The sequence below is a fragment of the Lithobates pipiens genome, unplaced genomic scaffold (assembly GCF_037356315.1).
Source record: "Lithobates pipiens isolate NorthernLeopardFrog02 unplaced genomic scaffold, aLitPip1_a1.2 Scaffold_16, whole genome shotgun sequence".
Taxonomy (NCBI): domain Eukaryota; kingdom Metazoa; phylum Chordata; class Amphibia; order Anura; family Ranidae; genus Lithobates; species Lithobates pipiens.
In genome coordinates, this window is record NW_027507748.1 from 366,618,408 (window position 1) to 366,644,829 (window position 26,422).

At 43.1% G+C, this 26,422-nt stretch overlaps 1 protein-coding gene across 1 annotated transcript in view; it reads right to left on the reverse strand.

Annotated features, from left to right (window-relative positions):
- MFSD2A (MFSD2 lysolipid transporter A, lysophospholipid) overlaps positions 1 to 19,728 on the reverse strand; it is a 34,101-nt gene extending 14,373 nt beyond the window's left edge. Inside the window, exons 1-6 of the mRNA XM_077482079.1 lie at positions 19,518 to 19,728; positions 11,937 to 12,065; positions 11,654 to 11,778; positions 2,326 to 2,449; positions 2,145 to 2,223; positions 725 to 897 (exon numbers count right to left, since the gene is read on the reverse strand). Coding sequence (XP_077338205.1) covers positions 725 to 897; positions 2,145 to 2,223; positions 2,326 to 2,449; positions 11,654 to 11,778; positions 11,937 to 12,065; positions 19,518 to 19,592 — 705 coding nt within the window. The 5' untranslated portion in view covers positions 19,593 to 19,728. The remainder of the gene's footprint in view (positions 1 to 724; positions 898 to 2,144; positions 2,224 to 2,325; positions 2,450 to 11,653; positions 11,779 to 11,936; positions 12,066 to 19,517) is intronic.
- Between the last annotated feature and the right edge of the window lie 6,694 nt (positions 19,729 to 26,422).

The window sequence follows — 26,422 nt, forward strand, 5'->3', positions numbered from 1 at the left end:
GTGGCATGTTCTCCAGGTTGCCTTCCAATCTGAAAAATGAAGGGCTGTCCCTTGTGAAGATTCTTCTGTTCTTAGTTTTAGATAAACTTAGGTTTAAAAAAATAAATAAAAAAAAATAAAAATAAAAAATAAAAAGAGAAAGGAGTTCCAGTCTGAAAAAATAAATAAAATAAAAAATATTAGAAGTCAGCAGCTACAAATGCTGTAGCTGATGACTTTTAATATAAGGACACTTACATGTTCAGGGATCCTGCGACATCGGCATCCCTAGCCGATTCTTCAAACAGCTTTGGTTGAAGGCATCTGTAGTGAGGGAAACAGGAAGCCCGTTTCCTGCTGCGAATGGGCGAGTCTTGGAATGTGCTTTCTGAATGGTCTGACCATCTTCTAGGACCTCTGTGTGTCCCAGAAGGCAGCGTGGGAAGGAGAAGGTGCTGGAAATTTCACAGATCGCTGTGTGGGAATCTTACCCAGGAGTAGGAATGGGTATATGTGAAAACCAGGTAACCGATTTAGCCAAAAAGTGCCAAATGTGGCGGTGGAGGGAGAGGGGAAGGTGCGAACAAGTAGAGCTTCTCATTTGGGCGGAGCTCTGCTTTAACTGTACTAATTCTTGGTAAATCTAAAGGGGATTGTAAAATCACATTTGGGTAAACGCATTTACTTTCTGGTGGGACAATTTCACATGAAATACAGCTCTGGTTATAAGAATGTAGAAACTCACTGTGTTGGTAAGAGACCCAGAGTCTTCTGAAACTATGGACTCTTCTACTGAAGCCACAGAAGTATTGACAGATGAAGCCTGGAGGGAGTTAGGCACACAGGTATCCGCATTACCCACAATCTGTCCTTGAATCGCTGTGCCAAGTACAGTGCCCAAGACTTCCACAGTCATACCTGTAAGAACAGTATGCAAAGAAATTAGGGACACACCAAGAGGCAAAAAAAAACAAAAAAAAAAAAAAACTACCAATTAAAAACAAACACCTTGTCCAATCAGAGAATGCTTTGCATTCATTAAGAAAATTGAGCGTTCCTTGAGATGTGCCCATGCCAAGCTACCTCCTGTTTCCCCAACACAGCAGGGCAGACACATGCCATGGAACAGAAGCTAGTCAAAAAAAAAAAAAAAAAAATCACTGTAATAGCGGTGTCTTCTACAGGAATTCCCAACTGCCATGAGGGAGAGGGGTCTCACAGGTGTGGCACAAATACTTATATTGGTCCAAGCTGGGCCAGTGTAACTATGAAAAAAATTGTCATACGTGGAATTAAGCTTTAAAGAGTTTGCTTCCTTCATCAAGAAAATGCTACTTCTGGTCATGCTACATGTAAACAGAAGATAAGAAAAAATTTCCCCATTCAAGCGAGCAAGCCCTTTTACCCAACACCCTCTGCACACAAGTGCTTGGGAAGAACGTTACTGGTAGTGGATTAAAGTATTACATAACACCGACTTTTTATTCCTAATCGGTTCCATTTTCCTAAACACAGCCGATATCAGTAGGCCAGCTACAATGCAAACAGTTTATTTCCTACCAGAACACATTGCATAAAAGGAGACCCATATAACCTCCTTTTAAAGTCGTCTGCATACATTTGTAAATGTTGCCTCGCCTTACCTAAAAGAGGGGGGGAGGAAGGTGTCAGGGGAGGAATCTCCAGCTGACTTGACAGCCTCAGCTCCGTTCCTGTGTGCGGTGTGGTTGGGGGGGGGGGGGGGGGGGGGGGAATGTAGAGAAGACTGCAGATAAACAGGTACAACTTATGTAGGATGTATTTCATCTCAGTGTATGACCTAAGGATAGGGACTTCACTGGGTATATGTAAGGGTTTACAACCATTTTATAATAAAGCAACTTGCTTTTGAAGCTTACTGGCCTATCTTTTCCTCCATTTGCATATCAAAATCAGGGTGTCTGTTTGTTTACATATAACTTACGCTGCCCACTAGCTATGCCCCTTCTTGGGCTCAACTTGATTCTTGCACGTCTGTGGCCACACAGACAGGCACTGACCACAATTACATAGGAATAATAGCCAACTGTGTGTGTTGCATTTTAGGAAAATTACTGTCCCTGTATGTAGTAAAAAAAATTCATCCGTCTCATGCCATATAAAAGGCAGCATGGGAAAATACTTACGGTATCCTGTGGCAGAGTCACGATCACTTTGCTCTTTGCTGATGAACATTGTAAGGGCTGAATAAGGCACATGGAAACACTGGAGAACAGAAACATCAAGTTAGAGGGACATACAGAATCTCTCTACACGTTAACCGAAATATCAACATAGGCCAACACCATGCCCTGCCCCAATCCTCACCGTCACAAGGGTCTGGAAAAGGCAGTAGAAGGTTAGGTACCACACCAGCTGACCACTAGAGATGTCGGGCACAAGCCAGATGAGGAAATAACAGATGACAGCAAAGGGTGTGGACAGAATGATCCTGCATGCAAAAAGAGGGGGGAAAAAAAAAAACAGAAAGAATGAGAAACTAATTATCAGAAAAATATTTCTCTAGCAAGACTGGTGTCTCATTTAGATAAACGTAAACCAAGTGCATCTGCTGTGGTGCATTTTTAATAAGAATTAAAGTCATTTTGGCAACATCTGTTTTTTATTGATGAGAACCTCAAACAAACAATAAAAAAAAAATCCACACCACACAAACACCCACTGCAACAAAAAAAAAAAAAAAACACAAAACACACACACACACGCAGAAAGAACTCTGCACTGGTGTTTCCAGATTCATCTTAGCCCTTGTACACACGGTCGGACATTCCGACAACAAAATCCATCGGATTTTGTCCGAAACTGGTGTTGCATACACACGGTCCGACAAAGTTGTCGGAAAATCCAATCGTTCGGAACGTGATGGCGTTAATTTAGTTACGACGGGACTACGTTCAGGCTAGTAGCCAATAGCTTTGGTCTAGGAATTTGATCTGAGCATGCGTGGCACTTTGTCCAATTGGAATTCTCTACAAACAATCGGACAGAGTCCGATCGGATCATGTTTTAGGAAAATTTTTATATCCAGCTCTCAAACTTTGTTGGTCGGACATTCCGACGGAAAAAGTCAGATGAAGCCCACACACAGCCAGATTATCCAACAACACCATCCGATCTGACATTTTCCGTCGGAATGTGTGTACAAGGGCTTAGACCCCATAGATTTTATTAACTCTACTGAAGTTTTCTTTAGAGTCTAGAAAATGCACCTGGGGGGTTTGACTATGCTGCTGGGACGAGCTGGATGGGCGAGTGCGTGATCCCACCAATTTATTTTCCTTTTTACTTGTTAGGGTTTTAACTTTTCTGCCCCAAATAAATAGATTTTTTCTTAACAGATTTCAACTCATCACAGGATCTCAGAGTCTACAATAGACCATGCTGTGTACTCGTTATGGCTTTTATGTCAGTCCATGTCATGTAGTCTGCAACCGTTATACAATGCGTGGCAAAATAATTTGCTAAAGTGAATACAGCTTCTAAAAAATATGTTGCAAGACACTATTTCTCATGCTTGTATTGGTGCGACAGAAAGTCAAACCTAGCCACAAGCTGATCCATAGCTATTGCAAGGTGAACAATCACACAGAAAAAAAAAAAAAAAAATATATAAGTTATTTTTTAATGATGCCATGTTTAAACATATTGCCATGAATCTCTCCTGATATGGGTCATAAGTGGGGTGTACATGCCAGGAAGAACAAGCATATTTCAAGTTGAAATTCCCTCCCCCCCCTCCCCCCCATTTATCTCTCGGATGCGGCAGGTGATTAATAGGACAAAAATGTAAAGGATTCTCACCAGCACAGACAGCGGTGATCTTGTCTTAGGACAGAAAGGGAGGATCATTTTCCCCAGTAGAAACAAAGCCCTGAAGTTTTAACCCCTCATTAGCAGACTTTTTTTTTTAAAACTGCTGACTAGGTCCCTGCTGCAGAGTTTGCTCCTTACTTCTCCTATAGACCACGTTTCAGAAAGTATTTTTATGCAGAGCTGACATTTTTCTGTATGTATTAGAGCAACTGGTTTTTTGGTTAAAAAGATGAAAAACGACAGTATTTACTGCATTTTCATGATCAAAAAAAGCATTTTCCTTATGGCAACATGTGCTGGTGTGCGGGAGGGAGAAAGATTTTCCTGAGATATACCAATCCTTACAATTACTCCTGACAGATGTAGATCTGAGCAATGCGTACTTATTGTTATAGGTTAAGTTGTGAGTTATAATTAATCTTATGCACATTTACTAGCCGGGGTATGCCCCGCTGGCTAGGTTTTGTACCCCAATATATAATCTCCAATAAAGAGGATCAAAAAAATCCAGTTGACTTTTGATGCTAGAAATGGCCACATTTAAACAAACAAATAAAATAACACCACATTTTCTGTAGGTTTTACACTTTTGACTATCTATTGTTTTAGACAACAAACTACAACATTAAATAAAAAAAGGCATTTTCATTATCCCAGATGTTTGCATCATACAGTGTTTAACTTTAATATTTGAAGGTACCCAGGTCAGTGATCAGGATATAACTAAACAAATATTGCACATGAACTATATAGAAAGGTTTATGTATGTCCTATATTAGTGCTTTATTACTCAGTATAACAGTCATCTGCTGTGTGTGTGTGTGTGTGTGAATGGTTTCTACTACTCTTATATACTGTGCCCTGTAGTAACCCCGAACACAACTGTCGTTTGCAGAGGCTGGTGTACACACCCAGCTCATTGGATTGGCTGAAATAGGTGGTGTGTTCTACTTCAGAAATAATCCCGCCCCCCTTTCCATTTTTATACGTTAACTCATTTGTGAGCCATGCCTTTGTATGATCAGGCGAGGGACACGTCAGAAAAGGGAAGCAGGTCTGTTCTGAGGAATCACCACGTCCATGGCCAAGTGGTTAACCCCTCGAGCACTGAATCTAGTCAACTGCCGCAGTCTGTGAATCAGAACAGCATTTATCAATGAAGCACAACATTTTGTATTTTTTGGCGCAGAAGTGACTTACTAATTATTTCTTATATTTCATAATAAAGGAATGCAGTGCAACCCTTGTAACCCCCCCCATTCACACTAATTAACCTTTGCTACTATAGGAAATACAATTATGCTATTTTTAGGCATACTATGCAACACTGAATGAATGACCTCTACACAGAGGCACATGTATACTACAAGTCAAACAGTCTGTAAAAATATATAATGTGTACATAACAGTCAATGCCCTTGTCCTTGAATGATCTCCATTTACCCATAACACACAGGCCTCTAATATCTCAGGACTTAATACACTTTCCTTATCGCTTCTACACTTCTAACGTAATACACATTCCGCTCTTCCAACTAGCCTGTGCTTCTATACATTACCCTATTCTCCCTCTCACCTCAAACATCTCCAGCACACATAGCCTTCCTCTAAAAACATTTTTTAAATTCTTTATCGGCAGATTTATAAAATCCACTGTTCAGCTGGCAAATGTCATCACCCACCCCACAGGCCCCTGCTCAATTGGTTGCTATGGGTTACCACACTTAGCACCTTGCTCTTTTTGCTGCTCATAAAATCAGCCCAGTAGTGTTACTGAACAGCCAAGATCACATGGGCCAAAGCTGTGGTCAGTGTCAAGGCTGCATAGCAAATGGTTTTCTTGGTTAAAACAGCTTAAAGGGGCATTCCGGCCAATACATTTTTTTTTTTTAAAGTCAGCAGCTACAAACACTGTAGCTGCTGACTTTTAATAAGGACACTTACCTGTCCAACGATCCTGCGATGCCGGCCACCTCCATCCTAACGAAGGGAAAACAGGCAGTGGAGCCTTGCGGCTTCACTGCCCATTTCCTCTGCGCATGCGCGAGTCGTGTGGCGCTTTGTGAATCGCCCCATTGTTTTCTAGGAAATACACATGTCCCAGAAGGCAACGGGCCACTCACCAAAGAGGAGTAAGCACCACAGGATAGGAACAGGCAGATTAGGAAGACTGCCTAGCAACAGTGTTTCAGATAAGTGACATTTTTTTTTTTTTCTTATTAATTAATTTTTTTTTTTGGGGTGGCCCTCCACTTTAATTATGTTAAAGTGGACCCTTCAGTCTTTTTTTTCCCAACTTTCCATCTATTAAAGTGGTTGTAAACACTTACAACACACAGTGACCTACAGGTAAGCCTAGATTAAGGCTTACCTGTAGGTCCAAGGAATATCTCCTAAACCTACACGGTTTAGGAGATATTTGCCAAAAGACAGGCACTGCTGTCTATGGCGCATTTGCCGTAGACAGCGGCGCACAGGCGCACTGAGCACGGCATCGTCAACGACGAAGATGCTGCGCGTGTCGGCTCCCGTGCGCATGCACGGGAGTGACACCATCTCGGCTTCGCCGAATGACAGCGGCGGAGCAGCAAGACCCCACCGAGAAGATGGATGCGCCAGACTACAGGGGACAGCAGTGACTTCGCTGGCTCCTGTGTCAGGTAAGTGACACATAATGGACTACAATGCGATGCATAGTAGTCCATTATGCTTTGCCTTTGCAGGGAATGAAAGAGGAAGTAAACTCATCAGGGTTTACTTCCTCTTTAAATCTTGTCCTTGTTGTTTTAACTTTGGATAGTAAAAAGTTTGTTTTCCTGCCAGTAAATACCTTACATAGTAGGTGAGGGTGAAAAAAAGACACAAGTCCAACCTATGTGTGTGACTATATGTCAGTATTACATTGTATATCCCTGTATGTTGCAGTAGTTCAGGTGCTTATCTAATAGTTAAAAAAAAAAAAAAAAAAAAACTATCAATGCCCCCTGCTGAGACCACTGCCTGTGGAAGGGAATTCCACATCCTTGCCGCTCTTACAGTAAAGAACCCTCTATGTAGTTTAAGGTTGAACTTCTTTTCTTCTACTTTTAATGAGTGACCAAGAGTCTTGTTAAACTCCCTTCTGTGAAAAAGGCATAGTTAGAAATACCATCACCGGTAAGTCTAAGAGCCTTTCAGGACAACCTTGGAGAGAGCGTAGGGCCACCTTCTTCACAGGAAACACATGCCACCTTTAAATCCCTCCTCTTCCACCATGGCCTCAGTTATTGTAGTCTCCGACAACTGGAAAACAAAGCACAGAAAACCACCAAACCACCATGATAGACCCTTAAAACCCACTTCTAAGGCCGCGTACACACGGGCGGACTGTTCGCCCAACCTTGTCCGCTGAACAGTGTTTGGGCGGACAGTCCGCTCGTGTGTGGGGCTTCAGCGGACAGTTTCAGCGGACAGTTGGACGAACAAGGTCTTACGGAAATTCCGAAAAACTGTCCGCTGAAACAAGGTTTCAGCGGACTGTTCGCTCGTGTGTAGGCTTGTTCGGCCAACTAAGTCTCGCGCATGCTCAGAAAGGATTTCCACGTCGGAAGGTTGCATTGCAGTGTATTGGACGTCGAAATTTTCGATCCGTCGTGCGTGCCGAAACGTCATCGCGCACGGTTTCAGCAAACTGTTCGTCCGTCGTGTGTGGCCATGTCCGTCCATGCTAAGTTTGAGCGGACTGTTTGCCGAAACTGTTGGACGGACAAAGTTGGGCGAACAGTCCGCGCGTGTGTACGCGGCCTAAGATAAACAAAGGGAGGCAAGTAACGGTTGTCCTGAAAGGCTCTTAGAAATACTGCCACCGGTAAGTCTAACTATGCCTTTCTCAAATCGCCTTTCAGGACAACCTTGGGAGAGGATAACCAAGAAACTTACCCTAAGGGTGGGTAGGACTACTGCCTGCAGTACCTTCCTGCCGAAGGCTTGATCTGCAGCGGACATTAAATCCAATTGATCGTGTCAGACAAATGTCAAATAATTGGACCAAGGAACAGCCTTAGCCCTTGTACACAGGGTCGGACATTCCGACGGAAAATGTCCGATCGGACCGTGTTGTCAGATAATCCCACTGTGTTTGGGCTCCATCAGACTGTTTTAGAGCTGGGCTATAAAACTTTCCAACAACCTTATCCGATCGGACTTTGTCTGATTGTGTGTAGAGAATTCCGATTGGACAAAGTGCCACGCATGCTCAGATCAAATTCCTAGACCAAAGCTATTGGCTACTAGCCTGAACGTAGTCCCGTCGTAACGAAATAACATCATCACGTTACGTACGATCGGATTTTCCGACAACTTTGTCCGACCGTGTGTATGCAACACAAGTTTCGGACAAAATTCTACGGATTTTGTTGTCGGAACGTCTGACCGCATGTACAAGGGCTTACAGATTTGTAAAGGCGTAGCACCAGCCCTTTCAGCCCAGGAAACTGCCGTAGATCTTGTGGAATGAGCAGCAATACCTGAAGGGGGTATTTCTCCTTTTGCTTTATAGGCCTCTGTGATTGCCAATCTAAGCCATCTGCCCAGTGTACTTTTGGAAGCTTTCTCCCCCTTGCATGAGCCTGAGAAAACCACAAAGAGCATTCGATTTTCTGAATTGTTTGGTTACTGTAAGAGTGTCACAAACATCTCCTCATGTCCAGTGTGTGAAAAGCTTCTTCTGGATTGATCGGAGTTGAAGAGAAAGTGGGCAGGATTATTTCTTGTGAGCGATGAAAGGTTGACAAAACCTTTGGAAGAAATACTGGGTCCATTTGAAGGACCACTCTGTCTGCAAAAACTTTCAGGAAAGGTTCTGTAACTGCCAGAGCTTAGAGCCCACTGATTCTTGCAGAAGTGATGGCCACCAGAAAAATAGTTTTGAGAACCAGATTTTGCAAGGATACTTCTAGTAAGAGTTCAAACGGAGTTCCCGAGAGACCCTGCAAAACAATAGACAAATCCCAACTGGGAAAATCTTTAAGGGCTACTGGCCTATTTTGAGCGAGTGCCCTGAAAAATCTTGAAATTAAAAACTTCTTTTGATAAAGTTCTTTCATAGAAAACAGATAAAGCCGCCACCTGAGTCTTCAGGGTGCTGGCTGCCAGTCCCTTCTCCATTCCCTCATGGAGAAATTCAAGAACAGATACTAAACCTTACTTGGAGGCCTTTAAATGCACACCAGGAGTTCAATTTTTTCCAGACCCTTATGTATCTGGCCCTCTTGACTTCTTTCCTACTTGAAAGTCTTCACCACTTTATCAGAAAGTCCTTTTGCCTTCAAGAGGTCTTCTTCGGAAACCAAGCTCTTAATTGTAGATAATCCACATCCGGATGGTTCACTGACCCCTGTGATAGAAGATCTTTTCTGGATGGTAACTTCCATGGAGGTTCCGTGGCAGAGCCGTGAACAAAGGCCTTTTTGGCCAGAAGGAGTGACCAGGATTCTCTGAACTTCCTTAGGACCAGTGGTATCAGAGGAAAGGGGGAGAGAAAAAAAAAAAAGCATAGCACAGCTGGTAATGCCACGGGTGGGCAAAAGCATCTATGCCTACTGCTTGGTCTTATCGATGGAGAGAGAAGAATTTGCGTACTTTTGGAGTTTTGTTGGTTGGCAAACAGATCTATTTGGAGGTTGCCCCAAGCTTTGGAGATCATCAGGAAGACTTCTTGACTTAGGCTCCATTCTGCTTCCACCAGCTTCTGTCTGCTTAGAAGATCTAGCAGATTCTGTGAACCTTTCAGGTAGACTGCTGTTAATAAGGCCACATTCTGTTCCGCCCAGGTCAACAATTGACTGGCCAACTCTAGGAGCCTTTTGCTCCTGGTTTCCCCTTGTTTCATTATGTAGGCTACTGCAGTTGTGTTGTCTGACAGTACCTGAAAATGATTGCCCTTCACTACATGTTGAAAGGCTAGGAGACCCAGAAAAATTGCCTCCAGTTCAGTGGTGGATTTACATGTTTAGTTTTTCCTAATGCTTTTTCCTGCAACGACAAACAATTTTTAACTAAACCTAGTGTCCCCAAAAATACCAAACACTAGTGTCTAGCAGACCCACCACCAAGCCAGAAAATCCAAGCAGAATTAATAGTGAGGCACCTAGTCCACACTGCAGGGTCTGAGTGAAGTAACCTCTGACCCTGCAGCTACAGGCTCCCCTCAGGGAGTAAACAAAATCAACAAAGCGCACAGGGATCAGGAAAGGGCACCACTGTACCTCTCTTACCTGGGCTTGACCGGTGCTAGGGGCCAGAAACGCAAGCGCCAGTCTTCTGACTCACCCCCTGGTCTCTGCATTCCAGGCGCTTGGAACCAACAACCCCCTCAGGAAGCAGGACATGCCGCTGACCAGCAGCGCCCCCCGCCCGACCACCAAAGCCATCTTTAGGGTCAAGAGCAAAGCAGAATCCAGGCAGAGAGACAACACACCTCCCAATGGCCCGGACTCCCCTGAGATGGAGAGATCGGGGACACCCCCTGCCTCTGGGGTGGTTGTTGGGATGGTTGATAAAGACAAAAAACAAAAAAGCAAGTCTGACACTCTCCAACCTTGGAGAGAGTGCAGCTCCCTGGTTCCAGGCACATGCTTTCACCATGGCGGAGGAAACACAATAACTGAGGCCATGGTGGAAGAGGAGGGATTTAAAGGCGTTTGTGTTTACTGTGAAGAAGGTGGAGCTACGCTCTCTTCAAGGTTGTCCTGAAAGCCAATTTGAGAAAGTTTTAATCACTATTGTGGGGTCACCAGTTTGGTATTTGTAAATTGAAATCATATCCCCTCTCAAGTGTCTCTTCTACAGAGAGAAAGTTCAGTGCTCGCAACCTTTCCTCATAACTAATATCCTCCTGACCCTTTATTAACTTTGTTGCCCTTCTTTGTACTCGCTCCATTTCCAAGACATCCTTCTTGAGGACTGGTGCCCAGAACTGGACAGCATACTCTAGGTGCAGCCGGACCAGAGTCTTGTAGAGCAGGAGAATTATTGTTTTTATCTCTGGAGTTGATCCCCTTTTTAATGATGCCAATATTCTGTTTGCTTTGTTAGCAGCAGCTTGGCATTGCATGCCATTACTGAGCCTATCATCTACTAGGACCCCCAGGTCCTTTTCCATCCTAGATTCCCCCAGAGGTTCTCCCCCCAGTGTATAGATTGCATTCATATTTTTGCCACCCAAATGCATTATTTTACATTTTTCTATATTGAACATCATTTGCCATGTAGTTGCCCACCCCATTAATTTGTTCAGATCTTTTTGCAAGGTTTCCACATCCTGCGGAGAAGTTATTGCCCTGCTTAGCTTAGTATTGTCCACAAATACAGAGATTGAACTGTTTACCCCATCCTCCAGGTCGTTTATGAACAAATTAAATAGACTTGGTCCCAGCACAGAACCCTGGGGGACCCCACTAACCACCCCAAATCAGTTTCTTTTAGGGCTCATTCACACAGCTTGCAAACTAAATCGTGTGCACGCTGTCTAGAGATAGCAAGGAGTGGAGCAATGCACTGTTGCAACACATTGGTTGGTTTACCCCCCTATGCAATGCAGCTTGTTGCAGAGCACTGTAGTGTGTTACATAAAATGCACTTTGCCTGTATTTTTACACAGCGCACCTAACGCAGTGTTATGGTTTTATATGTGCCCTTGCTTTGATCTATGTAGCTAAACACGCTTGCAAGAACAGTACACATAGATAAGGACCTCTTACTTGCCACTTAATCATAAATCTCTAGTACTGATCTTGATTTTTATATATTCAGAAAGTTTTTCATTTAATTTTATTGCACTTACCATGGCATCAGTCGGCCCAATGGGGTCCACGAGCTCCTACTGACAAAAAACCCAACCAGTGGGTCGGTGATCGCATCCCACACCCTTCCAGTAAAAAGGATAATGGAAGCATTAAATGGGGTCATCTGCAAGAAAACCAAGAGGTTGTTTTTGGGCATTACTGTAAATTAATATAGAATATAACTAAATATGTCACTTTTATATTTATGTAAATGTACTTTCTATAGTGGGATAGTTTGAGATTCTGTGTACATACGCCATAGCCAGCGAGGGCACCATTTACCTGTACTACATCAAGTAGGTACATCTGCAAGAAGAATCCTAGGGCACATCCGGTGATCTGATATGGAGCGCCTCCAATGGCAAAACAGATCTTACTGCACACCGACAGTTTATGTTTCCCTCGATGTCTCTGAAAAGAACAAATCCACAAATGTTGTTTTGAGTACTTTATGCACATCGTGTACTGCAATACACAGCTGTAAAGATTGTAGTGGTGGAAGCCAAATATGTAAAAGGCACAAGAATGGAAATATTAATACCCTTCCAGACACTGTGCCAAGGTGAATTGCGTATGCCAAGAGCCGATTATAGAGTGGCTTGAAATAACCGGGCACCAAAAAGGTAAACTGAAACTGTGCCTATGCACTTTTGACCTGAATAACTTTATTAACCCATCCTACCAAGGGTAATCATACATTGGGCTTTAATGACATGTGTCATTTAAAACATTGGTAAAATAACTCCATTCTGCCCTACATATAACAGTTAAACGGTGCAGAAGTTATTACAGGTCCATTTAAACTAGTTAATGTACACGCAGTGCGTTAAGGCAGTCTATTTGCTATGAATAGGCTATCAATGTGCCACAACTGATGGGGGGAAAAAAAAAAAAAAGGGCAGTGCACCACAATGCACGCATGCAAATTTTGCTTTGCTGCAGTGTTTGACTCTACCATAACGCACTGCACATTAAGCAGGTGCATTGTGGCAGCACAGGTAGGCACAAATGTAAATGGGCGCTCAGGCCAGTGCAAGTATGCGGCAGTAATACAGGAACAATGACTATTTCGGACTTACATACAAGAGGAAGGGATTGTCATCAAGCTTTCTGTAACTGCCCAGGTGGCAGGAAGTCGCAACAAAAATCCAAACGCACCTTGGTAAACAATAAATGTGCTTTCCCACAATATTATAATAGCAACTTCTTTAGAAACACAACCAATAACCTGTTTACTTAGGTACACCCTAGTCCTGCTGTTTGTAGACAAAGCATACAACAGACATACCCAAAATATCAGGATTGTTGTTTCCCCCCCATTTTAATTAAATAGAATTCAATATAATACCATCAAAGCATATACAGAAAAAATAAAGCCAACTGCATGCTTTTTATTCCTGCGCCAATTCCTTTATTCCTGGTGGGAATATCTTGTTACCTGCTGATCAGCACGGATTTCAAAGTTAGACAAACAGGAAATACTGTTTTATTTTCTCATAATTTATAACTGGCCTTGTATAAAAGTCATCCTGAAAATACCTGTCACCTACAGCAATCATATTCACAATCATAAAAAGTACAGCAGGAAGGAAGGAATGTGAATTTTCTTTTCACTACTCTTTGAAATCTAGAGATAGACAGAATATAAAAATCATATAGGGGAGCGGACCTCACTCCAATTACCCCGACGGCCAGGTTTGTATTCAGGGCATAGCAAGGAATGTCTCACCTTGAACTGAATATTTAAAGAATAAAATACACCAACAGAGTAAGGCCCCTTTCACACATGCGGATGGTATGTCCGTATTTCATCCATCCGTTTGTGGATGAAATATGGACATCCATTCATCCCTATGGGATAGCGGGTGTCTGCGGATGAGCATCCGCAGACACCCGATTTCGTCCGCCTCCGCAACAGTCCGATTCTGCAGATGGAGGAAAATCCTATTTTTCTATCCGTCTGCAGAGCGGATCGTATGAACACGGACACGCGGTCCGTGCTCATCCGATCCCCATAGAGGAGAATGGAGAGCTGACAGGGCGGTCCCCGCACAGTGTGCGGAGACCGCCCTGTCCGCAGTCAGCTCAGCGGGGACAACGGAGCGATCCCCGCTGAGCGAGCGGATCTTCACGGGACGGATCATTACTGATCCGCCCCGTGTGAAAGAGGCCTAAATAGTAGGACAGCCAAAACTTAAGGCCTGATTCCAACCGTGTGGTTTTTTTTTGTTTTGTTTTTTCAATTTTGGAGTTGCGAATATTATTTTATAAAGTTTAGTTTGTGATCACCTTGTAGAGATTTCGCCTCATTAAAGCCGAAACACAGCAGGGCCAGGCCAAGATTCGAACCACGTATGGGCAGGTTGAATGTACCCAATTGATCAATCAACTTGGGTACAACCAACCTGTCAGATGTTACATGCGATTGTTAGCATTAAGGTGAAAAAACATGAGGGTTTACAACCACTTTAAGCTGGCCATAGACAGAACAGTTGTCTAACAACCATTGTGTTCTCCCGGTGGGGGGGGGGGCCACCTCCGCTGGGAGAACACAGTGATAGTTAGCAGTTAATATAGTCGTTGGCAGTAATCGCAGGAAAATTAGACAGGTTGTACCCAAGTTGATCGATTTCAGCATTCTGGGTCTATACACGCAAATGCTGGACTCAGGAGCTTGCTCCCGCACGGAGGACCCCCAAGGACAGTGCTTCTCCTAGGTGGTTTCCCCGATGCGGAGAGGAGCCACAATCGCCGTTGAGGGACCCCAGAAGATCAAGATCGGGGCCATTCTATGCAAAACGAACTGCACAGTGGAGGCAAGTATGATATAGAGATTTATATATATAATATATATATATATATATATATATATATATATATATATATATATATATAAATTATTATTTTTTTTTTTTAAATAACAGACTGTTTAGTAACCCCCTAAGATATGCATGGTTCTAACAGATTCCTACATCCACACAAACAGTGCAAATTGACAAATCCCTTCTGCTGAGCTATTACACTGACAGCCGTCACCTGGCAGCAGCTGTCAAAATGCCAGATTAGCACCTGCATCTGACTGGATGCAGCCTGCCGATTGGCTGACAAATTTTTGGACTTTTCATTCCCAGGATGTTGGGTGGGAGTGGCCGACAGGGCCACCTATGTGGTGAATTTCATCCACATTGATCAGAAACAGACCAACATTTGCACAGGGAATGTCCCTGTGACACCAGGGCAAGAAGTAGAGGATACAGTTGTCAATGATAAAGGAAAGAATAGACAGCAATAAAAAGCATAGTCAGTGGTTTTATTCCTCCTCCACTCTGTTAAAAATATGGTTGTCTGACTCTTTGTTGGAAGAGAATTCCTATCACTTGACAGGAAATTTTCCCAAAAAAGGTACATAGGCAGCAATAAAAGCTTGCCAGAGGCTCCAATCCCCTGGTGCACAACCTGTGACCTGAGGACCACATGTGGCCCTTTGATATATGATGAGTGATCTTTACTAGACACATGTAACATGTTCCCAGTTTCATATTGTCTTCTGCAACATATCCCCAGTCATAAATGTATTCTGTCCAAACTCTCTGACTATCATTTCCTCTATTAGGTTTCCAGGTCCTGACAGTCCTCTCAAGCATTACATATATTATTATGTGCGGCCCTTTGGTGATACCAGGAGCTGCAGTTAAGGTCCCTATAGCTCATAAGTTGAAAACCAACTCCCTAACCCTTCCAAGACACAAAAATCCTGTGGCTAACATTGAGCTTTGGAAGAAACCCGTACTGGTAGAGTAAAAAAAAAAAAAGCTACCACTACTTCTGAAAATGCTGGTTGCCTGGCTGTTGTGCTGTTCAAAAAGCTTCAGGACTTAAAAATTACTACCTGGAACAAGTATGCAGATAAGTCCTCGCTTCACTCTGACTTTCTGATCTGCATGCTGCTGGTTAGTGACTCAAAGGGAGGTGTTTAGTAAAACTGCATAGTGCAAAATTTGGTGCAGCTCTGCATAGAAACCAATTAGCTTCCAGGTTCTATTGTCAAAGCTTAATTGAACAAGCTGACGTTAGAAGCTGGTTGGCTACCATGCACAGCTGTACCAGATTCCTGTGCTCCAGTTTTAGTAAATCTCCGCCAAAGTATTAAAGCCAAAAAGACAGCCAGGCAGGCAGTCAGCAATGGCAACCTCCAGAATTCTCTCGCTTCAGGTTTCTGGATTACATTGTTTTTAAACGACCACTTCTATGAAAAGACTTACAAACATAACTGTAGAATTTCCTCCAGATTAGAAATGAAAAAGGCTGGCCATACACTGAAACGTTTGGCCCGCTTTGATTGACTTTTGTTGAAGGATCCTATTGGAAAATTTTCAGCTGAACAGTGGCTGCATCCAATCAGATGCAGCCGCTGTTCAGGTATTTTGAAAAGCAGCTGTCAAAATACAGTAGCTGCAGTGGGAGATTCATTCATCTGACTTAAATAGTGTGGATGAAGGAAACTGTTCATTTTTCTTCATGAAGCCCGAAAGCCAAATTTATGGTAAGCTTTAGATTCAAGGTCGGAGTGTGCAATCTACTTCTAAAAGAATGCAAGTTCCTTGTGTATGACATATCAAAAGATTAGAATAAGTTAAACAAAAAAAAAAAAATTCTGGATTTACAACATAGCTTTAAAAAGGAATGAAGTTTGTTATATGTGATCTCTCCAAAAGTGGACTATGGGTGAAATAGAAATCAAAGTGTTGCATAAAAAAAGTCTTCTACCAAGCATGTCTGACCAGTTCTGTGCAGGAACCAGCACACACCCCTTTTAACTGAATGCAAGTTCCTTCTAGGATACCTTCAAAAGATCAGAATGAGTTAAATAAAAATCAGGACTTATAAAACATACTTCAAAAAGGAATGCAAGTTCGTTCTGTAAGAGGTCTCCAAAAGTTTACTATACGTCAAATAAAAATTAAAGTGTTTTATATAGGTGTTGGCTTACAAGCACCTCTCTGACCAATTACCTGTCACTATCAGACACATCCTAAAGCCCCGTACACACGATCAGAAAAATCGTACGAAAAATGCAGATTTTGGAGCGATTGTACGATAATCTGATCGTTAGTATAGAGCAGGGATATGCAATTAGCAGACCTCCAGCTGTTGCAGAACTACAAGTCCCAAGAGGCATAGTAAGACTGACAGCCAAAAGCAGGACACCTAGAGACAGAGGCATGATGGGACTTGTAGTTTTGCAACAGCCGGAGGTCTACTAATTGCATATCCCTGGTATAGAGCTTTTGAGAGCCGATCAGGACCGTTCATCCAATATTATTTGAGTGGACATGCACAAATATTTTTTTTGTACAATGACAGATCCTACGATTTTCGTTGAATCAGTAGAGCTGTCCTTCCAAAATGCAATACAACACATGACATCACTTCCGAATTTTTATGGCTTGTTGTGGCTCAGTATCATTTGCTTGAATGGGTTAGGTCCGGTGGTGGTACTGCCCACCAAACAATAACATTTTGCCACAGCCACAAATATGAAGCATCGTGCCCGCTCTGCCTGCATTTGCAGGTTTAGGGTGGGGGGTGGTAAAACCATGACTCAACCACCTGTTTTACCACCTCACAAACAAGTGTAAAGTAAGTGGGCCCAAACTGCTGGTGCTCTATAAATCCTGTACATTGTTCGTATGAAATCTATGTGCTCAGGCTAGTCACTAGACTAAGCAAAGGTCCCTCAAGATTATTTAGCCCTGGACAAATCCTAAATGTGGTTGCCATAGTAACGGTCTGGGAAATTAGCCAAACTGAACGTTGATACATGTGCTATAATACAGTATTAGTGTTCTACTATGCCCAGATAATGAACAATAGAAAGGAATGCAGGGTCATGTGCCCTAAACCTGAGCGCACTGCTATTACAGACAGCCACTCATTCCAGAACCCGGTCATGTGAAGAAATCTAGAACCAAGTTCCACGAGTGCCCTTGTCTGCAGGTCTTTCTACACACGACTACGTGGGATCTTTATAATGTATGACATGCACATCCTGTTTTATGAAAAGCAATCTCTGGAAAGCCTGATGACTGGAAAGAACACGGTGGCCGTGATGCAAGCATTGAACTATAGGAAAGAACTTCAATGACACAGAGCAGGGGAAGGACACGGCCACTCTACTGTCACATGGACTGAGCTTGTATATAGAAATTCCTCATGGTGATGGAGGGGGAATACCTCCGCCCTGGAGACATCTCCTGATACCATGAGATCACATCCTGGGCGACACTTCTCACCCAGCCAGCTAAAGCTACGTAGTGTCAGGGCTCTGGTGAAAGGCATGTTAATCAAGGGAACCTGGCTCTCCTGATCGCATACACACCCATAGATCACAGCTTTATTGGACAAGGAAAGAGTCTGTGGTTTAACGTGGCTCTCAGTGTAGAGTGTACCTTGCATTATACACACACACACAAAAATAATAATAATAATAATAATAATAATAATAATAATAATAATAATATTTAGGATTTATATAGTGCCAACAGTTTGTGCAGCGCTTTACATGAGTGCAGACAGCACACTCTTACAATACAAATCAATATAGGAGGGATCAGACACACACGTATACACAAACACACACCTACTATACCTAGCTTGGATGTGCTTTGTTACCAACATAAAAGACTAACAAAAAAGAAGAAAAAATACCCCCATCAAGACTGGGTTCACACTGATGCAATTGCAGACGTCGCATGCGATTCCCACTGCATTCCGCATGCAATGCCTGTGCGCAGTGTGAATTCAGCCATACAGTTTGAATGGCTGAAATCGCATTGCATTTCCACCAAAATGGTGGAAGCAGATCACAAGGCCGTTCAGACCCCGGCGATCGGATTTCAAAGTTTGCACCCCTGATTTGGTGGGGGTGTCAATAAACTTTATGTTGACAGCTGCAGCGGTGCACAGTGTGAACTGGCTGTGATTGTGATGCGGTGCAGGAGCCCATACAGGACCCGCTGTAGTTCTCACAGCGCATCAGTGTGAACCCAGCCTCAGGCTAGGTTCACGCTGCTGCGAATTCTATTGCGAATTTGAGCCGTTGCGATCGCTCAAATCCGCAAAGTAATTTTATTAACATGAGTGGCGTTGGCATCAATGCGTTGCGAATCTAAGCTGCGTAAAATAAAAGGGTCTTGTCCAAGTTTGAACCGTGTGCGATGCAAATTCAGCTCCATAGACTGCAAAATTTGCAGTCGAATCGCAAGAACACAAAGAAATTGCAACCCAAATTCGCAACGCAATTGGATCGAAAAAAATCACACGAAATTTGGACCGCAGCAGTGTGAACCTAACCTCAAAAGAATATTTATATTTATTTTCTATACACACACAATTTTTATTTCCTCATTTAATATATATATATAACTAAATGAGGAAATAAAAGTGTGTGTGTGTGTGTAATTAATATATATATATATATATATATATATATATATATATATATATATATATATATATATATATATATATATTATACACACACTTTTATTTCCTCATTTAGTAATAAATATATATATATATATATATATATTAGTGTGAGTGTGTATATATATATATATATATATATATATATATATATATATATATATATATATATTATTTTTCCATATAAAACAAATTTTCTTTCTACACATTCCCATTTTGTCCCCCCATCCTTTTCCTTATTAGGAATATTTTATATATACAGTATTATTTTTCTGTATACAGACACATCCCCGTCCCTTTCCATATTAGGACTATATTATAAATAAATAGAGGCGGGCAGAGGAGAGTAGAGAAGGTTGCATGTAGCTATAGACATACCTCGCCTTTGATCTTGGGCTGCTCTTTCTCCCCCAGTAATCCGGTACACGAAGCGCTCTCAGACTGCTTCTCCATCCCGGGAAGAGGGAGCAATGTAATGTAATGTAATGTAATGAGAAGTGTGCCGGCTGTAGAGGAAGGGTCCAGTAATAGACTCGCCGGCTTCTCGCACTGAGCGACTCCTCTACTTTGGATGAATGTCGCTATGAATGAAAGCGCTCTTGTCTGGACGATCAGGTGACACGCCCACCTAAAATGTGCCCGCTATTACTGGTGCGACGAGACGATAGGGGCTGCGTCACATCAACTGGAAAGACACACCTTCGTCTGAAGGATGACAGCTCTCAGCAGAGTTTGTTCTTTTAACAGCGGGTGCTCTCCGTATATTTACATAACGACTGCAAGTCATTACATTGAATTTCCTAGGAAGGGGCCATGGTTTGATGAGGAAATCAGCCGAAAAAGGACAATTGATAGCAGTCTTCATTGCCTGGAGAGAAGACACCGTGCAAGTTCTACAAAGCACACAAACTAGTTTAAATCCTAAGGACCCTTTCGCTCCACAAAGCGCACATTTGGGCATATGGTTGGAATCCACTCACATTCTTGCTCCAGCACACGCCTCAACCTCTCTGTGATCCACTGAGAGCCTGTGCCGACTGCTTCTGGCCCCTCCACAGCCCAGAACTCCAGTGAGCACTGGAGGGGGTAGAGCAGACAGCAGTGACTGACAGTCACCAGCTCTCTGCTCAGGGAGGTCTGAGAACCGAGCGATCAACGATGTTTGCTCAATCAGTTCTCAGCCTAAGACTCCTTTCACACTGCTAAAACACCGCTCATTTTAGCTACTTTTCAGCCACTAACGGGGCACTTTTAACCACAAAAAAGGGGCTAAAAACACCTGCGTTATGGCACTTCCGAATCGCTTTTCAGGCATTTTGGAAGTGCTGCCCATTTATTTCAATGGGGAGAGCATTTTGGGAGGGCTAAATACAGCTGCTTGCAGGATTTTTTCTAATGTCTCGCAAACGCACCGCCCCAGTGTGAAAAGACACACTGAAATGAATGGGAGGCGGTTTTCAGGTGCTATTTAGAGGCTATTTCTAGCGCTAAAATGCCTGAAAACCGCCTCAGTGTGAAAGGGGTCTTAGAGCCGATGGGGGACAGATGCTGCTTCGGCATCCACCCAAAATAAAAACGATTCCCATACTTTTCTTTAAAGCGGTAGTAAGCCGCCAGCAATTCATTTTTTTTCCTTTAGCCCCCTTTCACACTTGTACGACTTGTCCTGCGGCTTGGGACTTCAAAGTCGCATGTCAAGTCGTTCCCCATGATTTCCAATGACAGCCATTCATATTAGTTCGACTTCAAGTCGTGCCAACTTTAAAGTAGTCCCTGCACTACTTTGGTCCGACTTTGATGCGAGTTCATATACCTCAAGTCTCCGTGAAATCGTGGCGAAATTGCAGAAAAGTCACGCAACTTTGAAGTCGCGGCAGTGTGAAAGGGGCCTAAGGCTGGGTTCACATTAGTGCGGTGCGAATTGCATCTCTGTTTTCTTTGTGAAGAAAAAATTGATTCATTCAGCGGTTCCTCTCCGTTGTACTGTATATATTTGGAAACTTCTGCGCTCTATGGGAAATAGAAAAGTAACTAATGGAAAAAAAGCTGCAATCACTAAATGAGTTGTCTCTCACCACTAAGAAATTGAAATAAAGGATGTGATGCGCTGATTTCCAACCATACAATGATCGCAATAGGCCACAGGTATGCGATTATCAAATAAAGTGCAACTGTGCATAAATTAATCAAGTGATGCTTCTGTGCATATATAACAGTAATAACTAGTGCATAAAACCATAAGGTGACTCTATGTGCAAACAAACGCAGATTTGTCATATAGACCAAAATACTTATATGAAGTGTGTAAACTTAATTACAAAATGTATATAGTGAAGCAAAGACAGATTCTGGATATAAGTTATAACTGGATATACGTTAAAGTGATAACTGGTGCAAAGACCATAAAGTGACTGTATGTGCAAAAAAACACGCAAGTTTGTCATACAAACCAAAAAATTTAAAAAGTGAATGTTACTTATCAAAAAGTGTGTAAAATGGAGCACAAACAGGTAAAGAAAGAAAAAATATAAAATATTCAATTCAAGTGGCCAGCGTGATTGAAGGTAAATGTCCCATACACAGTCAGATCATGCAATCCGGTGAATACACTAAGTAAAACGTGCAGCGTGCTGGCCAATTAATCCATCCGTGATGATCCGTGCAAAAAAGCAAATATTATGCAATTACCTCACTGCTGTGAGTGAACAGCAGTATAGATGATGAACACCAGGATGATTGCAAAAAACGGCTGTGTAACACAATCTATAGGAGACTTCTCTCACTTCCTTGTGAATGGCAGGTAAACTCAGAAAAATAGATTAAGAGGGACCGCCATAGTGTAGTATTTAAAGCATAGAAGTTTTATTAAACAGGTTTAAAAACTACTCACAAACGAAGCTGATAAAAGCACATCTGACAGACAGCATTAAAGTAAGACCGGATATGGACGTCATATGGAACCCGGAAGTGACGTCCATATCCGGTCTTACTTTAATGCTGTCTGTCAGATGTGCTTTTATCAGCTTCGTTTGTGAGTAGTTTTTAAACCTGTTTAATAAAACTTCTATGCTTTAAATACTACACTATGGCGGTCCCTCTTAATCTATTTTTCTGAGTTTACCTGCCATTCACGAGGAAGTGAGAGAAGTCTCCTATAGATTGTGTTACACAGCCGTTTTTTGCAATCATCCTGGTGTTCATCATCTATACTGCTGTTCACTCACAGCAGTGAGGTAATTGCATAATATTTGCTTTTTTGCACGGATCATCACGGATGGATTAATTGGCCAGCACGCTGCACGTTTTACTTAGTGTATTCACCGGATTGCATGATCTGACTGTGTATGGGACATTTACCTTCAATCACGCTGGCCACTTGAATTGAATATTTTATATTTTTTCTTTCTTTACCTGTTTGTGCTCCATTTTACACACTTTTTGATAAGTAACATTCACTTTTTAAATTTTTTGGTTTGTATGACAAACTTGCGTGTTTTTTTGCACATACAGTCACTTTATGGTCTTTGCACCAGTTATCACTTTAACGTATATCCAGTTATAACTTATATCCAGAATCTGTCTTTGCTTCACTATATACATTTTGTAATTAAGTTTACACACTTCATATATGTATTTTGGTCTATATGACAAATCTGCGTTTGTTTGCACATAGAGTCACCTTATGGTTTTATGCACTAGTTATTACTGTTATATATGCACAGAAGCATCACTTGATTAATTTATGCACAGTTGCACTTTATTTGATAATTGCATACCTGTGGCCTATTGCGATCATTGTATGGTTGGAAATCAGCGCATCACATCCTTTATTTCAATCCTCTCCGTTGTAGCTGCGGATCAGCTGACCAGGGAGAGGGGGGAGGTGTAGGAGGAGGGGGGGGGGAGCATTCATGTTCAGAACGGAACACATCTGTGAATCAGATGCGTTCTCATTGAAGATTATGTGCCTGCAATTTGCACTGCACTGCCTAGAAAATGCACACAAATTTTGTGCAATGCGGAGTGCTGGTGCAACAAACATATGTGAACCATACCCATTGAAAACAACATGTATTCAAGTGTTCTGCCAATTGGATGCTGTGTAATACGCATCAAATTCGCAATAGTGTGAACCCAGCCTTAACCTGCAAGGCAAAGTTATAATGTGGTAGTATGCATCGCATGCTACCACATTATGTGAAACTTACCTTAGAACGAAGCCCTTCCAGCGGAAAGCTGTCACCACTGACAGGGCTTCCTCTTCACCTGTCTTCCTTTTAGGTTCATAGACATGTGCCGGAGTCCGCATGACGTCACTCCTGCGCAGGAGCCTCCGTTTACGGCACAGGGCTCTGAAGGAACACCCTGGGTGGCCGTTCCTTCAGAGCACATGCGCCAGTAATGTCACCGGCTGCATGTAATGTAAATATCTCCTAAACGGTGCACGTTAGGAGATATTTACAGTACCTATAGGTAAGCCTTACCTATGGGTAAAATTAATTTATGGGAGTTTACTGCCACTTTAAGGTCACTTCCATTTTCTTTCTTCTTTGGGCTTCGATGTGTCCTGCACTGAGTTGAAGTGCATTTTCATGCTTTTACATGCATTTGCAAGCATTCCTGTGCATTTGCAGTGCTGAAAAATGCAGCTTGCTTTTCACTGCAGTGCACTGTACAGTGTAAACTATGCCCATAGAATAACCTGAATTTGGACTGTCTATGCAGTTGGAATACAGACAAAAATGCATCTCACTGCATCTGGCACGAAAGAGCCCTAAGGTCCGATTCACACCTATGCAGGTTGCATATTACAGGTGCATTTTTCCTTTTTTCAATTCACGCTTTTGATTCATTGAAGTCTATGGAACCAAAAACCAGAAAAAAGCCCCTAGCCCTTTCCATAAAATGCACAGATGTGAACTACATCCTTAGGAAACCATGTTAAATGGACTGTAGTATGTTTCTGCAAAACTGAAAATGTACAAAAAAAAATGCATAGGTGTGAACCAGGCTGCAGGGCTGCAAAGGAGAAAGGGGGCTGGGGAATGCAAAGAGGGCTGCCTAATAGAGGGAGGACTGCAAAAGAGAGAGAGAGGGTTCCCCATAGTAGAGAGAAGACTGGGGAATAGAAAAGGGGGCTGTGAAGAAGACAGAAGCCTGGGAAGTAGAGAGAAGGAAGGGGACAAATAGAGGATTGCAAAGCAGAGAGGGAACTGCACAATAGAGAGAGAGGTGGGAAATAGAGAGAGGGTAGCATATTAGAAGGCTGAGAAGTCCAGAGAGGGCTGCCTAGTAGAGAGAGATCTATGAAGTTGGGAAAAAGCTGAAAAGTGGAACAATAGTAGCAATGTAGAGAGGGAGCTGCAGAGTAGAGAGAGAGGGCTGGTAAATAGAGAGAGGGCTGTGTGGTAGAGAGAGCTGGGGAGTATTGGCAGGGCTGCAAAGTAGAGTTATGGGGGGGGGGGGTATTTACGAAAGGTAAATCCACTTTGCACTGAAAGTCACTCTAAATCTAAGGGGTAGATCTGAAATGAGTGGAAGCTCTGCTGATTTTATCATCCAATCATGTGCAAGCTAAAATGCTGTAATTTATTTTCCTTGCATGTCCCCCTCGGATCTACAGTGACTTTACTTCTAAGTGCACTTTGAAGTGCAAAGTGTATTTGCCTTTCGTAAATAAACCCCCATGGTGTCAAAGTTTAGGTAGAGTTGGAAAGTAGGGAGATGGCTGCAAAGTAGAGAGATGGTTGCATAGGAGAGTAGAGAAAGAGATGCAAGGTAGAGAGAAGAGTGCAAAGTATAGCGATGGCTGAGAAAGGGAGGGTTGCAAAGAGAAGACTAATGCCGCATACACACGATTGGACTATCCGGCGGACTTAGTCCGGCAGACCAGAGTCTGCTGGACAATCTGCCCGTTTGTGGGCTCCGGCTGATTTTTTCTTCCCAAAAGTCCGGCGGAATTAGAAAGAAGTTTTGACTCAAAATTGACCAGCGGACAGTCCGCTTGTCTGTATGCTAGTCTGCCGGACTTTTGAAATGAACGGTCTTGCCCACACATGAAGTAAAGTCCGTTAATTTTGAACGTGGCTCCAGGTAGACGAAACTAGCGAAGGAAGTCAATGTTGCCGCCTCCATTGGCGAGATTGACACCTTGGGAGCCCCGTCACCTGGTATGGATTTAAAGGGGAAGCCCTACGCCGAAAAAACTGTGTGGGGGTCCCCCCAAAGTCCATAGCAGACCCTTATCCGAGCATCCAGCCCGGCTGGTCAGGAAAGGGGGCGGGGACAAGCGAGTGCCCCCCCTCCTGAGCCCTACCTGGCTGCATGCCCTCAACATGGGGGGTGCTTTGGGGAAGGGGGGCCCTGCGGCCCCCCCACCCCAAAGCACCTTCTCCCCATGTTGATGAGGACAAGGGCCTCTTCCAAACAACCCTGGCCGTATGCAGGCAGGGGGCTTATCAGAATCCGGGAGCCCCCTTTAATAAGGGGGCCCCCAGATCCCACCCCCCACCCTATGTGAATGAGTATGGGGTACATGGTACCCCTACCCATTCACCGGGGGGGAAAAAAGTGCGCATAAAAAAACACAACACAGGTTTTTAAAATACTTTATTAGACAGCTCCGGGGGTCTTCTCTTCATAAATCTTCAGAGGTCTTCTCGCCAGACTCCTCCGCTATCTCCTGCTCTTTTGCTAGCTCTTTTACTAGCAGAGGAGCCCGTCTTTCTCCTTCGTCGCCGCCGCCGTCCGGGGTCTTCTTCCGACTTCAGGGTCTTGTCCCGCTCTTCGGGGGTCTTGTCCCGCTCTTTGGTTCTTTTTGCTGAGCCTCCGCTTTCTTCTTCCAGCTCTTTTACTAGCGTTGGCCCGGTCTTCTGTCGCTGTCGCTGCCACCTTCTGCTTCTTCCAATGTTAACACAACGCTTTCTCCAGCCTTAATGGCAGGGACACGTTGTACGGCGACTTATATAGGGACAAGGGGCGGGGTCATCGGGTGATGTCACATGGTGACCCGCCCCTTATGATGTCACAGTCCCGGAGGATGCTGGGACTGTGACATCATAAGAGGCGGGGTCACAATTTTCCAACCAGGAAGTGCGGGCGGCACACGAGTCCGGCCGGCTCGTTTTTTATGTGATCGTTTTTTCTTTACGTATGTGAGTGTAAATTTTTTTAAATTCTACTTTATTAAACCAAGTGGTTTTACGCTATGCGAGTGTCTTTGATCTTTTATATATGATCCACGATACCCTCGTTTCCTGATTGGAGGCTTCGTACTGGAGATA